General features: G+C 37.1%; 1 protein-coding gene across 2 annotated transcripts; it reads left to right on the top strand.

The window, feature by feature from the left end:
* The first annotated feature begins 765 nt into the window (after positions 1–765).
* Positions 766–17689, top strand: grap2a (GRB2 related adaptor protein 2a). 2 transcript variants are annotated; one of them, XM_032588499.1, is made up of 8 exons: positions 766–1065; positions 10848–10978; positions 11054–11145; positions 11225–11344; positions 13812–13998; positions 15484–15576; positions 15956–16072; positions 16872–17689. In XM_032588499.1, the coding sequence occupies exons 2-8, from the start codon at positions 10901–10903 to the stop codon at positions 17049–17051; spliced, it is 867 nt and encodes a 288-aa protein (XP_032444390.1). In that variant the 5' UTR covers positions 766–1065; positions 10848–10900; the 3' UTR covers positions 17052–17689. The 2 variants fall into 2 exon arrangements, with proteins under 2 accessions (XP_032444390.1, XP_032444391.1); XM_032588500.1 differs by lacking the exon at positions 766–1065 and adding an exon at positions 6794–7017.
* Positions 17690–18175: the final 486 nt, after the last annotated feature.

Genomic DNA, 18175 nt, shown 5'->3' with positions numbered 1-18175 from the left:
GCAGGTAAATTTTTACTTCTTCACATTTTTCCCACAAAATAAGTGAACCATCCCAGTGTTATGGATAATATAACACTGCAGCTTTATTGACATCCTGAGTAATAACAGATCTGAACAATAAAACAAGTTCTGATACATTCAGATCATCTCTGCTGATAATTATTCAAACTTTTTTATTCTAACAAAATAAAAATAAATTAGAAATAATTCCTAATTTTTAACTTGATGCCCAGGAGGATGTTTGAATATTAATAAAGTTGGAAAAGTTTCTGCAGGCGATTCAGATGAGCAGCTGTAGCTTCTGATGAACGCGGCTCTACAAAAGATGCCTGCCACACTTTAAAGATCTTAAATTGTAAAAAGCTCTTTAAAAATCATCGTTTCATTTTGCTTTTGTTTCCCGTCGAGGTTAAATTGTGAAAAACTTTTCTGTCATTTTGCTGAATCGAGTTTTGAATAAAATCCAGATATTTTATTTTTGCTTTGCAGCATTAAAATCTTCATTCACGCAGTTTGCGTTTTCTCCCGGTGCATGCTGGGAAACATCATCTCAATTTTCCCTTCCATAATTCTCCACAGCTGATTAAATAATAACTGCTGACCTTAAACTGCAACCTGTTGATGATGCAGATTTATTACATTTTTTGCTAAACGGAAAATTAACCTCAATGCAAATATTAAACCATAAACAGTAATAAAGTGGCGGTGAGTCCAGCAGGGGGCGCTGCGCGGTCAGTCCGCAGCTCCAGCTTTTCTGAATCTATATTTTCATTTCAGACGGAAGTTGATTTATTTAGCGGCTGTCTGTGCATCTCAAACACTGCGCTCCTTCATCTGCGGCTGACTCCGCGGGACGCCATCATCATCATCATCATCATCATCATCATCATCATCATCATCATCATCATCATCATCATCATCATCTTCATCACCAGTCTTCCTCTGAACTGCGGATCTTCAGCTTTTCTCCGCCGAGGTGATGCCGCCGCGCTGCCGCCCAGCAGGGACCGTCTGCCGGGTTTAGGAGCTCCGCGGCTCTTCAGCAGCAGGAAGAGAAGAGAAAAGGTAAAAACTGCTGAAAAACTGACAACATGCGGCACAGAGAGGCTCCTGTCGCAGTCAGGTGACTCTCTTCCTCTTTCTCTGTTTCTCGCTGCTGAAGTAACGAGTTAAAAGCGATTTACAGCCTGTGGCTTTTTCTCTCCGCTAAAAACTTTCTGGGTCATTAAATGTTTGAAGTGATCAGATAATTATCTCTAACTAGGTTTTAAAAAACTGCAGTTCAGCCAGAAAACTTTCTGAACACATAAAAAGTTGAATATTCTCCTGTTTTCTGGTCGGTTTGAAAAGTGATGAGCAGAAAATGGAGAAGAGAGAAAACAGACAGAAACGGTTCGAGTTTATTGAACTTATTTAGTGGTTTCAGTCCGAAGCAGCTGCAGAGAGGACGGTTTCCTCTGAGGAAGTGTGAGCTCAGAAACACACACACACACACACACGCACACCCCCCCCCCCCCCCCCACACACACACACACACACACACACACTTATCTAACGCTCCATCAGAAAATAAAATCCGATTTTCTGAGTTTTTCTGGACTGTGAATGTTGGAGTTGCTGTAAAAAGCAGAAGAGTTCCCGGCTGGAAACAGGAACCGCTTTGAATGTTTTCTGCAAACAGAAACGTCTGAAGCTGCTGAGGCTCCTTCATCTGCAGCTCCGTGACCTTGACCCCTCAGGAAGGTCAACCCTGACCTGCCGCCCCACAGGCAGAGACTTAGAGGCTCCAGAGCGAAGGCCTCTGGTTCATCTGGTTATTTTATCATCCATTATTTTGCTTTTGCTGATTCTTGTCCTGGTTTTACTTCGGTTGAGCTAAAAGTTTGACTTTATCTGATCATTTAAATCTACGTTTCTCCTTAAAAAAATTCATTTCATTCAGTTTTATTCTTGAGAAACTTTCTGCCTCCGTTTGTAAAGCCGGTGAAACTGCAGCCAATCCACGAACAGAAAAATACTTTTTATGTTTAAATATATAAAACAAAACATGTTTAAATTAAATTAATTTAAGAAAACGAGAAATCAGCAGAGAAAACATGAGCATAAGAGGAACTAAATAATTTTCAGTTTGGCCAGTAAAGCATCAACGCGCTCTGTGATGTTATGAATATGTAATTTATCATTTCATTAGGAGATTTTATGGGTTTTTATTTCACGTTCAGCTCGTTTCAGAAACTGGGAGCTGATTTCAGTGAGTTAGTGAAGCTAACGCCGTTAGCGCAGCGTTAGCTTCCTAATAGATGTGCTGCTGCTAGTTTACAGGGTTAATCGGCGTGTGGGTTTAGTTTCCTCACCCTGGCTGTTTGTGTTTACAGCTCAGTTCATCAGCCCTTTCAGCCAGCTGAGCAGCAGTGTGCAGCAGCAACAGAGGAAGAGTCGGGTTAGACTCCAGGTCTGTCCTGGCGTCTCGTTAAAACTGACTGCTCTTTAACGTAGATCTGCTCCTATTAGGAAAATATGAAATTGTAATGTTTTTTTGGTGATATTTACTTTGATTAGGCCACGTTAGCCTCCTTCTTCTGGATGGATCCAGCAGGTTAAATATGCAGAATGGAGAAGACTTTCAAAACTGACCAGATGTTAAATTCATTGTTTTAAAGTAAAAATCTTTATTTTTGTTCAGCTCTACTTTTATTGTAATCATAATTTTTGGTGTTTGAAACTCTGATATTTAATATTCATCCTGCAGATAAAGTTTGTTTGACAGAAACAGTTGAACTTATCGGTGATGTTTCTGTTTGGATTCCAGACGAATTAAAGTGATAAATTCATCATTTAATGATCAACATGAAGCTGGCAGCAGTTCAGCTCTGATAAAATATGAAATATATGAAACTGATCAGATCAGCTCTAACACTAACATCGTCCCTTCGGTTCAGCTGGATTTTAAATCCTCTAAATAATCCGTCACATTACCAAACATTAGAAACATTTTGACTTTCCAAAGTGATTCTGTCAGCAGAGCTGCAGTGAAACTTCATGCATCGCTGCAAGCAACACCCGCTGGTTCTGAAACTGCCAGATCCACCCTGAACTCACCGCCGCTGAAAAAGGAACTGATGCAAATTCAGAAACTTTCTGCACAAATTACTGAAGCAGTTCGTTTTCGCATTCAGGCGGAAAATTCAAGAGTTATGAGAACAAATGAACGTTCAGTTATTAATAATACATTTAAATATTAGTTGTAACATATTAACTACAATGTTCATATCTAGGCGTTGGGCTTCCTACTGAGCAAAAACATAAGAATGAAAGTTGTGGGTTCAGTTCCAGCTTCCTCTTTCTAAATGCCAACATGCCACTGGGCAAGGCACTGAACCTCAGGCTGCCTGCCGATCCGAGCGCATGAGTGAAAAACTGATTAGAAAAATGTCATTTATTCAGGATTAAAACAGAAGGAAAGATAAAAGCTGCAGACGGTTCGTGTTGCTGAAACATTTTAACGCTGAAACGTTTTAACTCTGAAACGTTTTAACGCTGAAACGTTTTAACTCTGAAACGTTTTAACGCTGAAACATTTTAACGCTGAAACGTTTTAACTCTGAAACGTTTTAACGCTGAAACGTTTTAACTCTGAAACGTTTTAACTCTGAAACGTTTTAACTCTGAAACGTTTTAACTCTGAAACGTTTTAACTCTGAAACGTTTTAACGCTGAAACGTTTTAACTCTGAAACGTTTTAACGCTGAAACGTTTTAACGCTAACTCTCCGTTCCTCTGAGGTTGAAACGTTTTCTGCCTGAAAAGCCAATAAGTTTAAATTAATGTCACCAATAAGTTCAGGAAACATGTCTTCCTTAGACGCCTTAATGAACCTGAACCTTCATAAAGATCAGATAAAATCTAAAAACTTATTTAAAAATGATCCAGAATAGACTCATTAATGTGAAAAAGCATTGAGGGTGATTGACAGTGCATAGCCCCGCCTCCTGGCTCTGATTGGCTGTTTCTGACCGCCTGGTTCTGCAGATGGCAGCTGGACCACAGGAAGAATCTGTTTTTATTTTACAGATTATTTGTCTCATATTTTGCTGTCTGAACATGGAGACAGTTTTAACAAATATGTAAAAAACTTATTTTTATAAGTTACGTGCTGCAGCTTTAATTTTTGTTTTGTGGCCTGCTGATAAAATTATGAATTTGGAATAATATCTGTAATGATTTCTGAAGCACCTACCTTGTGTTGGACTGTTTTCTCTCTCCATCAGGTCGTGACGTTTGTCCCTCGTTAAAAACAGATCTGGTGTTGATTTGATTCTTTCTGAGAATGTCTCAGGAATTATTTCATTTCTTTTCAGTCCAACACTTAAGAAATATTAACGGCATCATGGAGAAGCTTCTTAAAGAGACAGAGACCAAATTTCAAGGCATCAAATTGTAAATTTCTATTTCTTTGAAGTCATGTTTGAATTTTGAGCTTTTTCATAAAAACCGAAGGTAAAATAGTTACTGACGTTGTGCCTGGAAAACAGACAGTACCATCAAACTGGGACTCTTATTTAATCAATTAATGACATTTTATCCCATTTTCTGTTTTTATATACCAATGATGGGAGCTGGAACCTTTGTGTTGTGTTCCCAGTACGGCTGTAAATCTGACGCACAGCTACGTTCGCTAACAGCAGCGAGAACGAAGCCGCTTCTCTCTGGTCCGTTAGGGGTTCATTTCTGTTTCTAATCGATCTGATTGGACGCTGGAAACGATTATTGCTGTGTTCAGGTTGTGCTAAGAAGAGTTAGCCTAGCAGTGAAGCTATGCTAGCCTAAAATAGCATCTCAATGCTAACATGTAGTAGCTAACGCTAATGTCAGCATTTCTAAAGAATCTCCATGAATGATCTCCTGAAACTCTTTGCTCCAATCTGATGGATGAAGATCAGATTCAAACTATAAATATATATATTTTTATTAAACTTTCATGTCAGTTTATTCAATAATTTATCAGCAACAGTTTTCTGATTTGAAATATTGCCTTTTTGGCCAATTAAAATGTGATTACGTAAAAACAAACGTTATATTTTATGTTCACTTTATTTTCATGTTTTTTCATCCTGAACATTTTCTGCCAAAGTGAAAATTATTTTATTTTGAAATGATTGTTTTCAAAGAGCCAAGGAGTTTCATGTTTTCATATTTTTTTAGAAGTAAAAATACAATTTTAACATCCTGTTTATAATAAACCCAAAGCTCCAATATTCTGATATAATTGTTAGTATGTGATTGTGTTACGTTTGGCCGTTCTCTCTCCAAACAGAAACACGATTTGTTAAAAAATAGAAACAGATTTAGAGGAAAACATGTTTTATTACAGCAACAGCAACGACGTAAATGACTGTAAATCATTTATTTGAGTCACTGCAAAAACTACAGAGGAGTCATTGTTTCCTAAACCGCAGCTTAAATGTAAACAGTAAAAAAAAGAAATCCATTGAGTTGTTTCAGGAAGCGGCGCTGCGCTCTCTCTCTTTCCAAACACTTTCTGTTCCTCAGCTTCACAAAAATAAAGTATTATTTTAAAAAGGAACTGCAAAAAAACTGAATCTGTCCGTAAAGATGATCCATCATATCTGGATTATTTTTATGACTTCATCTTTAAAAATAATCTTCAGAAATAAACCCATTTTTCCCTGAAGGATTCTGGAACTGAAAACTTTTTGCCTTTCTGTTTATGCTCTGTTTTTCCTTTTATAACCCAAAAATGGTTGAAAATGACTTTTTTAGAGATTAGATTTTATAAAACTAAAGTCTAAAGTACACGATGTTGACATTAGCTCATTATAAACTCTGACAATGTTTTCAGTTTGTCTTCACAAGGAAAACTTCAGGAGTTCATTTCATTCAGTTTCATGTTGTAGATGTCAGGCATTGAAGTATTTAATATTTCTAATAAAAATTTATAAACATTTCCATTTTATTCATCATTTTGTTAATTTTGCGTTTGAGAACTTCATCTTATTTGTGTAAAAATCAGATTTTCTGTCAAACAAACTGAAAGATCAGATTTTAAATGTTTGCTGAACTTTTTTCAGCTCAGAGCGATTAAAACCGAGAGTTCAGCAAAACATGATGAGACGTCTGCAAAGCAAAGCTTCGCCTCTTTAACCTACTTTGTGTGACACACACACGCACACCCACACACACACACACACACACACACCTTTTAACCACCTTGCGCTGAGGAAGTCGGAGCTGCAGGTTTGGGTTTTCCGTTTGCATTTCTGAATCCATCGTCTTAAAACCGTTCGGCTTGTTTGGATCAGCGACACGATTTGCAATTCAAAGCAGATTATTTTAATTCTGCATGAATCCAGAGTCGCTTTGCATGTTTATGTTTACAGATCCGCGGCTGAACGTCGACGTCGTTCACTGTTACAACCTGGAACTGTTGCTGTTGTTGTTTGTGGGGCGATTTAGTTTGATGACCTAAAGGTGCAAAAACATGAATGATTCAAACTAAAAAACTCACAAATACAAAAAACAACAAAATGCTGCAATCAGAGAAAATAGAAACAAAAACCAACAATGAACCAAACAAATGCAATCACCAGACTATGTGGGAAAGTGCCATTTTTTAAACAAGCAGTTTATATAATATTACAGACATTAACATCTCTAATGTTACCGACTCCAGACTCCCCCTGGTGGCCTGGAGGATTTCTGCGTCAGCTGCATCTTCGCTTTGCTCCCATTTCCTCTGGTTGTAACATTTTTATTTTAATTTTAGGTTTTGAAACATCTCTTCGCAGCGTTTCTATGCTGTATTTGTGTTTTGGAGTTTGCATTTTCGGTGTATTTGCAAATTTCAGATGAATTTTGAATATTGCGGCCAGGTTTTAGTTTTCCCAGGGTTTCTGGAGCTGCTGGTCCAGCCCGTCTCCAGACCCAGTGCATGCTGGGAAACGCCAGGAGAAAAGTTTCACCAGGATTTTTCTCCTCCACTTCACAGAATATCTTAAAGTAAATTTTCTGACCGCCACAAACTGTTCACATTTATCTGATTTACATTCTGGTTTCCTTGCAGCTCAGTTCAGACCACAGAGAGTATTTCTGTAAGAATCGTAGTTTTAGTTTAGTTTCAGGAAAACGAGCCGAGCATCAGATTTAGATATTTTTAGAGCTGAGAAGAGTTCGCCTGCAAAGTGCAGCTGCAGCCAAAGCAGGAACCACTTTTTAGTTTTTATGACAAACTCACCACATCCGTCGCTGCGCCGCCTCAGACTGAGATGCGTTCAAGACTGTGGGAAAACCGAGCGCCAGAAAGACGCAGCAGCAGTGATGGGAACCAGCTGCTCAAATACGAACAGACTGAGACTGATGAAGGTTTTACCCCTGGTGGTTTTACCCCTGAAGGTTTTACCCCTGATAGTTTTACCCCTGGTGGGTTTACCCCTGAAGCTTTACCCCTGGTGGTTTTACCCCTGAAGGTTTTACCCCTGATAGTTTTACCCCTGGTGGGTTTACCCCTGACTGTTTTACCCCTGGTGGTTTTACCCCTGACTGTTTTACCCCTGGTGGTTTTACCCCTGACTGTTTTACCCCTGATAGTTTTACCCCTGACTGTTTTACCCCTGATAGTTTGACCCCTGAAGGTTTACCCCTGGTGGTTTTACCCCTGACTGTTTTACCCCTGACTGTTTTACCCCTGATAGTTTTACCCCTGACTGTTTTACCCCTGACTGTTTTACCCCTGATAGTTTTACCCCTGACTGTTTTACCCCTGACTGTTTTACCCCTGATAGTTTTACCCCTGACTGTTTTACCCCTGATAGTTTTACCCCTGACTGTTTTACCCCTGACTGTTTTACCCCTGGCTGTTTTACCCCTGACTGTCTTACCCGATATTTTTTAGCGTCTTTATTCATCTCATCGTTTTATTTAATCTTTCGTTTCCTGTTTTCTCGACCAAATAAGGAGCAGCTGCCAGGAAGTTGGATATTATTAGGAAATTATTAATATCATTTTCACCACAAACCTTTATTGAGTTTTTATTTGTTCTATATTTTCAACCCCATTTAATCTGATTCCCCAAATAAAACAAAGTCCAGCAGCTGTTCTGCTCTTTAGTCATGTGGCCTAGTCAAAGGCCACTGATCTCCCTCTGGATGTTCAGATCTGATGAAGTCAAACTGCAAAGTGCTTCATGTTGACGACTTCATGTTGGTCTCCAGATGAAACACGTTGACCTTTGACCCTTGTGGCCGTAATGTCACTAAATACTTTGAGTTAATTTTGTGTCAGCAGAAATCTGCTGTTCAGATCCGATCTGCCGCCAGAATGGCTGAATGTTAATGAAGATGTTATTCATTATTAATTATCATTAATTAAACTTTATTGGAGGCTGATTTAAAGAGAAGAAGCAAAAGCAAAGGAGCTGGATTAGCAGCTGATGATGTCATCAGTACATCTCTGCTGCCTGCTAACATGTTAGCATGTCATACAGCAGCACTCTTCAGTCAGAAGCTTCTAGATTTGCTGGAGGACTGACTGCTACTGGAGATCCTTCTGGCCCTCAGCATCACTACTCCGAGTTCTGCTGTCTTTCATCTTCCTTTGGAACAAATAAAGGTTTTTTTTTATTGAATTAAATGAAATTGTACTTTACCAGCATAATCCCTGAATAAACTAAAATATTTACATATTTGCATTTATTTCTAGGTTCACAGATAGAAAAAGAAACTTTCCAAAGTAATATTTGTTAACATTTCAAAGTTAACAGCAGCTGTTTCTCTGAGCAGGAATCTGATTCTTCTTCTCGTAACTTTGATCTTTAACGTCGTTTTTTCTTTTTTAAACTTCACAGCGTTTCATATTTTCAGATTCTGTTTCCTTTCAGAAGAAATTTCTGCATAAATTCAACCAAACAAATTTAATTCTTGTCGCCTTCTGCTGTTAACTTTTCCTGAAAACAGATTACTGATTTTTCTACTTTTTATTTACATTAAAAAAGCAGAAAACTTTGTTATGAACTCATTAATTTCTATGCATTTTCTTTAGGGATGAATGAAATATCATCATTAACATCAATGTCAGCCGATTTCATTTTTAATAAATCAGTTTGAAAAATAAAACAGATTATTAACGGCTGCTGTTGGCCGTGTGGCTGTTAGCGATGAAGCAAAGGATTATGGGAAGTTTAACTGAAGCAGTAAAGTGGCGGTGTTTTTTTTTTTTTTACGATGTTAGTAAATAAAAATAATATCAGTAAATATTGTTTATTAGTTTATCAAATCCTGAATTTAACAATAATCAAATCACATTGATCTGTCACGATAACTAATCTTTCTAGACGATAATATTTCTTTCTTTTTTCATATCCATAATGGCAAAATGATCCAGTTTTGCAGACTGATGAACTTTAATTCATAAAAGAACATGTAACACTAAAACTGGAAGATATTTTAGATTTCTAAAATAAAACATAACAACCAAAAACAACAAATAAAACCGACAGCATAAAATATGGATGATTTTGTTTCTATAAGCAAAATATTCCTTCAAAAATCTAAAATCATCAGAATGTAAATTATTGAGCTCATTTTAATTTAGCATTGACGTCTTATTGCTGCTCTCCTCTGATTGGCTAAAAAATAAGACTAAAAGATTTTAGAGTGGCCTAGTCAAAGTGTGGAGTTAAATCTAAATGTGGTGATTCTTCTGTAAAACGAGTGAATCAGATTCCGCCACAGAGAAACATAACCAGTTATTATATTTAGTTAATAAATTTATAAATTCATCCTTTATTAACTTCATGATTTATTGGATCATTTTAGAGGAAAGTTTTTCTCTTGAACATTCAGTCTGATCATAGTAAGAACTGTTTATTTAAGGTTGCTGCAGGTATTATTTGCATTTTCTGGCGCTTGGAGCCATAAAAACCATAACTTGACTCTGTTATGGTTTAATGATTTATGTTGCTTCTCTTTGCTTTTAGTTCCATCATAAAGACATAAAATATGCAAACAGAAACAGTTAGAGTCCAATCAATGTTCTGGAGCATTTCTACTTTATTCTTTAATAAAATGGCTGAGCTCTGCCTCCTGACAAACATTTTAAAGATCCCAACAAAGTGGGCGGGGCCAAAATACAAGGGGGCGTGGCTACGCGTGGGGTGAGTAAAAGGGGCGTGGTCAGGACAAATAAATGAAGTGTTGCTAATATCAACTTTATTGTTAAGCAATAAAGAGACTTTTTTTAGTGACTAGCAACACATTTAGCAACATTTTTCTGTTATTGGAGATGTTTATGGCAACATGAAGCAGCAACTGCCGTTAGCCATTAGCTGTTAGCCGTCCTGCAGCCAAAATGTAATGAGAAATGCTAACAGCGCTGGCTGTTCTCCACCAGGGGGCGTGTTGGAGGCGGTTCTAAACCAGGGCATCAAGCAAATGGGAACCAATAGGAAAATCCGCCTGCAGTACCGCGTTCAGCCCAAAGAGGGCAGCACTGCACTCTTTGGTTTTAGACCAAATATTATAGAATTAAACAAATTCACATGAAATGTCACATAAAGATAGTTCTGAGTGCAGAAAAAGACATTTTTAACATTTATCTTTAAGAAAATTAAATCACACTGCAGCGTTTTCTGCTAAATCTTTGTTTTGCTCATGCTTGTATTTTAACTTCTTTTGCTTTGGTCTGCAGATACTTTATTACATTTCCTTTTTTAGCTGTTTATATTCCTAAAAGTTTATTTACGAAGCTATGAAGTGATTTCCAGAGCTGCGCGTCCCGATAAACGTCCTGCTGCCCAGAAGCAGAGCTGTAAATCCTCCTCTTCCTCCCTGCAGAGAATCTTCATCCTCGACTTTCTGACCTTCGTCCGACTTTTTGGAGCAGAAACATGGAGGCCAGAGGGAAGTACGACTTCACCGCCACGGCGGACGACGAGCTAAGCTTCAGGAAGAACGACATCCTGAAGGTGAGGCCTGACCCTCCCCCACCTGTTTCTGCTGAGTAATGACTGCCTGACCCTCCCCCACCTGTTTCTGATCAGATCATAAACATGGAGGACGACTGGTGCAAGGCTGAGATGAACGGACAGGAAGGATTCATCCCCAAAAACTACATCGACCTGCAGACTCCAGAGTAAGGCCCGCAGCACCACAAGGCCGCCGCCATGTCGCCACCTTAATCTGTTGGGGGTTGAAAACTTTTTGCTTTCCAGCTGGTTCAAGGAAGACGCCAGCCGCAGCCAGGCGGAGGAGCTGCTGAGGCACAAAACGGTCGGAGACTTCGTGATCCGAGGATGTCAGAGTTCGCCGGGAGACTTCTCCATCTCCGTCAAGTAGGTGGAGCCAAACATAAAGTATTCACACCCCAACATAAAGTATTCACACCCCAACATAAAGTATTCACACCCCAACATAAAGTATTCACACCCCAACATAAAGTATTCACACCCTGACATAAAGTATTCACACCCCAACATAAAGTATTCACACCCCGACATAAAGTATTCACACCCTGACATTGAGTAGTAGTTTTAGTTTTTTATCAAACTTTACTGATTGTTAGTTTTAATTCTCGTATTTCTCAGGTGATTCTGTATTTTTAAAAACACAAAACTTTCATTTTAGTGTTGATTTATTCCAGACTGTAACTCTGATCAGTTTCCATCCAGTTTTACTTTTTTTTCTGTATTTTTTTACGTTTATTTTGGACACAAACGGCTTGTTACATTAATTATCAGAAAAATGTTTTTATTTAATGAGCCACTTAAATCAGATCTGATCCTCCAAACTTTAAGGTTTTTCTACTCGTAACAAAATTTAAAAATCTTCAGACTCTGGATTAATGTGAATTATCGCTGAAAACATCTGAGCAATTACAATCTATGATCTGATTTATTTTTATTATATTCAGATTATATAATCTAAAACATCCTGCCCTTGTTTTTAATGAACAATATGTTTTCATATTCTGATATTTAAAATAATTAGTGAAAAGTTTGGAGAATTATTTATGATTTTAACATTTGTTGAATGTTGAAGATCTGAAGTTTCTAAATGACAGAAAATTCATTTAAAACTTCGAAACTTAAAACATGAAACTAAACTCATAACCGGCTCAAATTTCCCCAAACCAAACAAAAGCAACAAAGTTTCATTTAAACAGATTTAAATTTTTAACTAAAAAGGAAAAAATCCAGATTCTGACAAAAATAAAACCTGAAAATATTCACAGCTGCTGTAAAGTTATTATATTTCCAGAATGCAGAGATGATCATGAATAAAACTATTTAAATAAATATGCAAAAGCTGTGGAGAGGTTTCAACTCCCAAAGCTAATTTAAGATGTTATTAGTTGTTATTTCAGTAGAAAATGTTGAGATTTACCAGCAGAAGTATTTATGTTTCCATGTGACCATTTATGGTCGGAACGATAAACAGAAACTGCAGCTGGACGTAAATCCAGACGTTTACTGACACGACGGATTTCAGTTCATCTGCAACAAATAAAAGCAGAACCAGTTCGACTCAGAGTTTATTCAGGTTTAAAATGTTTATCTTCAGAGGTTTGATGATGTCAGGAGTTTTTAAAAAAGTAAAACATTTTACTGGAAAAGTATCTAATCAAATTATCCATAATTTAATATTTTAAAATTACATAATCAGATGGATCAAAATATAAAGTTAAGTGGAAATTTGGGTATTTTGAAAACCAGAATGAAAATAATTCATATAAGTAACAAAAAATAACAAAATCAGGAAACATAAAATGTTTCCAAATCAGTTTCTGTCAGTAAAAAGCTGCAGCTGTGAGTCTGTCTGGTGACTTCCTGTGTTTTTCCTTCACTGGGAAGAAAATCCAGAAATTTTACTACAGGAGAGAAACGATAAAATTGTGGAAAGTGCAGCGTAGTAAACATGTTTCCAAAAACGTTACTTAAGTAAATGTAAGTAGTTACTACCAAACTGCATTTGATGTTGATTTGGTGAAAAGGTAAAAATATTTGGATGGAATCTGCAAAAATTACTGCAGATAAAGTTTGAAAAGTTTTTTCCCATCTTCTATTTTCCATCCAGACTTAAAAATGAGTAAAATAATATTTTATATGTTTCCACCTGTGGTGGTTTATTTCTGAGAATCGTTATTTTTTAGTTGAAGCTGCAGTTCTGCAGGCTGGCCAGCAGGGGGCAGTGCAGCTGATCCTCAGGAATAAACTGGGAGTCTTCTTCTGCAGCTTCCTGTTTCTGCACCAAAACAAACCAGGCGAAGATCTAAAGCATCTAGATTCAGTTCACCGACACAATCTGATTTTATATGTTAAATATTTTAATACAAACTGTTTCTGGATGCAAAACTGATCTGCAGATGAAAACATCGTTAGTTTCAAAAACACGTTTAATCTGCAGCAATGAGACGATTTCACGCTGAATTATGATTATAGGAAAACATTCACTGCAAAAGCACAAAATATTGTCAAGTATTTTTATTTAGCTTCTAGTGCAAACTGACAGGGAACTTTTACCAAAACTTTCATCAACATTAAGCAATTATTGACTTTAATAATCTCCCATATATTGTTGAAAAATTACCTGTGAGTTAGTTTTGTCTTTTTCCAAGTTCACTGAGATATTTGCACTAAAACTAGAGAAAATCTTTTGCAGCGTTGACGTTCAGTTAATGAGATTTTTGCTAAAAAAATAAAATAAAAATGTGGGTCTGAATGAAAAGAGAATTTTAACTGATGTGTTTAAAAACTGAAACTGACCTAAAGTTTCTAAACTTTGATAAATGTTCTGCTTCAGACATGAGAACGACGTTCAGCACTTCAAGGTGATGCGGGACAATAAGGGCCAGTACTTCCTGTGGTCCGAGAAGTTCACGTCTCTCAACAAGCTGGTGGAGTTTTATAAAACCACATCCATCTCCAAAACCAAACAGATCTACCTCCAAGATGGCTGCCAGGAGGGCAGGAGCCCCCCGGGCCCCCAGGTAGACACACACTTGGACACGCCCCCTTTACTTTAACAGGCCGTTTCTCTCCATGGCGACGCTCAAACATGGGCACTTTTTATATTAATGCCACTGAATGAAGCTAAATAATTATATAAAGTTATTATTAGGATCTGACTCACTGAGAGGAACTTCCTGTTTTTATATTTCGTGTAAAAATTCTTGATGATTTTAATAAGTTTCTGCCAAAATCGTTGAGTTGAAATCACAAACATTTTAGTGAATATTATTCATTAAAATTAGGAATAATTTGAGGTGTTTATTTTTTAATTTATGGAAGAAAACACCAACATATACATTCACTCACATAATATTCATTTTAATTTTCAATAAATGAAAATATTTCCAACCTGTTGATTTATTTTATGAAGTCAGACATTATTTAGATTAATTACTACAAAGACAGTTTTAAAGCTTTTATTTCTATTAATTATGATTTTCTGTTAACAGCAAGATTTAAATATTTGATGTAATATTAAAATCCTAACATTACATCAAAGCAATAAAATATTTAAATACAGAAATATGAGCTTAATAAAAAGGATTAAAAATCATTTTAATCTGACGATGTGTCAATGTTTAAACCATCAACAGAAACATTACGTCTAATTTTTTTTACTTTAAATCCCAGTTTATAAATTATTGTTTTATTCAGATTAATAATTTTCTGTGAAACATTGGTAGTTTTTTTTAGGATGATGAAAACAGTTCTGAGTTGCTTTTCTGAGAAATAAGGAAATTGTTTTTGATAAGTGCTTCCTGGAATCACGTCATCGATTCTTTGAATCTTATGATAATTTGATCCTTTTATTAGTAATTCATTTATTTTAATTCAAAGAATCGTCTGGGTTTTTTTCAGTGCAGCGAAACTCAAAGAACGTGTAATTAATTTTTTATCAGTAGTTTTTACAGTTCTCACATAAATCACTTTTAATTGCATATTTAGTCCCTTCCTCCTCTCGGCTTAAATTTAAGTTTATTCTGTTTATTTTCTCTAACACAAAATAAAATGTTTTTATAATTTTAGTTTTTAAACAGCAAACTTCTTATTTCTTTTTTTGTGGATTTGTTGTTTTTGTGCTGCAGATTAAAAAAACAAGAAGATTTAATAAATGTTTGTTAATAAATTAATACATCTGTTAATAACCTGTTTCTCTTTATTGGTGTGAAAACTTTTCTCTGAATCTGCTGCAGTTTTTATCAGTAACTGGATTTTATCAGTTTCTGCTGAAATCGGACTGATTGTTGTTAAACTGATCGGATCAGAACCGCCATCATTTCATCTGCACTTCTGAGAATCATCGTCAGCAAAACGTCGTTCAGAAGAATAAAGTCTAACTTTATTTGCAGCTGTAACAGTTTCCTCGTCCAGATTGAGCCGAAAGCTTGAGAAAGTTTTGGATTTGTGAGCGTCTGAGTAGCCGAGGTTGTTTTTATCTGAGCTCTGCTGCTTCCTGCCTGCAGGTGAAGAGAGGAAGTTTGCCTGAGCATCGAAACTCTGCTGCAGCCGTCGCCGGCGCGCCGCGCCGCGCCTCCGACCAGCCGTTCAGCCAGCTGGTAACAAACGTTTTATCATATTGTTACAGTATTTATTGCAGCACAGCATCCAGACTGAAGGATCTGCTGGAAATCAAAGGCAAAAAGAAAATGGCTTCATAAAAGAAACATGTTACAATATATGAAAACTTCAGATTTAATTTTGAATTCATATTCTGTCTGAATCTGGTTAACAGTTTCATACCAAGTTCTTCAGTCAGACTCTTTGATTAAAACTGGGGTGAAACGATTCATCAGATCAATCGTAATCTGATCAATCGGTTGTTGAAAAATCATCAATTAATCGTTAACTGGAGTTTACAGACCCAAAACACGACATGGAGCCTAAGTTTCTCCAAACTGCTCGACATTAATCTGTTGATTTGTGTTCCTGTTTCAGGCTAAACGTTCCGGCTTCGAGGAGCGAGCGCACACCATCGGACACACAGGCCGCAGCAGCCCCATCAGCTCCGCCTGCCCGCCTCGCCGCACCTCCGAGACCATGCCGCTGCCTACGGTTAGCCGCCGCTACTTCTACTAGCTGTTAGCATTTCACACAGAACGCTGGCTCTCCACCCAGGGCGGCAGAAATCACTTCATGAGAGTCGTTCTGTGTATAGTGACCAAACCATTTTCAGCTAAACAGCCGACATGATATTATCATTAATACCCAAAGTGGAGATTTGAGAAAATCAAATCTGTTTGTATTTTACTAACTGTTTATTCATTTTACTGTTTATTCATTTTACTGTTTATTCATTTTACTGTTTATTCAAGTTTATTCAAATCAAGTCCTGCTTGTCCTGATACAATCTGACTAGCGCTATGCTGCCCCCTGTTGGTTTGGCATGTTTAAAACGACACTCAGAGGCGTATTGGTGCCGCTTCATGTGAGCCTTTTGCAATTAATCAATTAATCAATTAATCATAATCACTTGACATGTGACAGACCAAGTGACAGGTGGATGAAAACGTTTCTGAAACCGATCCCATCTTTTAAACGATTATTGTTATATTTTTAAACAGTGTGGCAGAGATATTTGTGTGTGTGTGTGTGTGTGGGTGTGTGTGTGTGTGTGTGTGTGTGTGTGTGCGTGTGTGGGTGTGTGTGTGTGTGTGTGTGAGACCTCAGAGCATCAAGTTAGTTTTTATTTATTTTTACTGGGTTGATTTGAGGCATAACTTGATGTTTGTTCCTGATAAAGTTAAAATTTGTTCTTTCAGGTTGACTCCTGGTAGCGTATCATTAACGTTAGCCGGTCGTTCTGCAGCCGTTCCAGCTGCACAGTAACAAACGTCTGTCCTCCTTCCTGCAGAGGGCCGGCGGCGTCCAGGTGAAGGCGCTGTACGACTTCACGGCGGAGGAAGACGACGAGCTGGGGTTCTGTGCCGGTGACATCATCGAGGTTTTGGATCGCTCGGACCAGGCGTGGTGGAGAGGTCGGCTGCGGGGTCAGAGCGGCTTGTTTCCTGCTAACCACACAACTCTGATATGAGGAGCCGAAGCGCCACCTGCAGGCCAGGCTGCGGCGGCTGAGTTTGCTGCAGGTTGAACATTTCCTTCTGGCCTGCAGGAAGTTTCTAAACAGGAAGTGCTGCAGAAGACATGTTTTTTACCGTTTGTATTATAACGCAGCTGCAGGTATTTATTGATGGATGCTTGTTGGCCTGATCAGTCAAATCTTTCTGCTCACGTTTTACAGTAAATTCACGTTTCATTTGGTCATTAAAATTCACTGAAGAGAAACTTTGTTATTATTCATCTCCTGATGTTTCCTTCTGAACTTCGGTTTTACCGTTTATTATTCTTCTGCCTCATTGAGCTGCATAAATATAGCAAAACCTGAATAAGGTAAATAGGAATGGGTGGTTTTCAAAATAAAAGCTGCACAGCTTGAATAGTTTTGTTCTTGTTCCACGTTTACATTTTCCACATTTCAGTAAAGAAATACAGAAAAAACATTTTGCTGCTTCATGACTTCATGTTTTCAGTTTTTCCTCATAAATAAAAGTTTTCCAGAGTTTTGTTGAATTATTTACACTGTGAGAAATTTATAAATAAGAACGCCTCATTTCACCTGCAGTGTATTCATTTATAGCTTCTCTATTAATAAAACATTTTTTTCTTATTCCACTTCTGTGGTTTGTTTCTATGACTGTTATATACACTGCTCAAAAAAATAAAGGGAACACTTAAACAGGTGTTTAACACTTAAAGTGTTCCCTTTATTTTTTTGAGCAGTATATTTCATTTGAACCAAAAAAAATAAAATAAAATCCAACATAATAACAATAAAATGGTTTAATTATCTGAAAAAGTTATTCTTCAACCAGAGAAAACACCAACAAAAATATCGAAAAAGGACAAATCAGAACTCAAAGTATTTTCCTTCCTTCTGTTTTCATCTGTTTTTAAATTATAAAGAAATTTCAAAATCAAGTTTTTAAATGATTTCAGTAAATGTTCAACCTCAGTTATTTTAAGACAGTAAAAGTCTGAGGTGGTTCAGATTAATTTGGATTTATTGTACATAAAGAATCCAGGAGAGAAAAATCCTGATAACTTTGTAAAAACTTTCAATCTGCAGTTTTAAACCAGATTATGGTCTGAAAACAAAAC

The sequence above is a fragment of the Xiphophorus hellerii genome, chromosome 16, assembly GCF_003331165.1.
Source record: "Xiphophorus hellerii strain 12219 chromosome 16, Xiphophorus_hellerii-4.1, whole genome shotgun sequence".
Lineage (NCBI taxonomy): Eukaryota > Metazoa > Chordata > Actinopteri > Cyprinodontiformes > Poeciliidae > Xiphophorus > Xiphophorus hellerii.
Note: the sequence above shows the minus strand (reverse complement) of the source record. Positions and strands in the feature narration are given on the sequence as shown.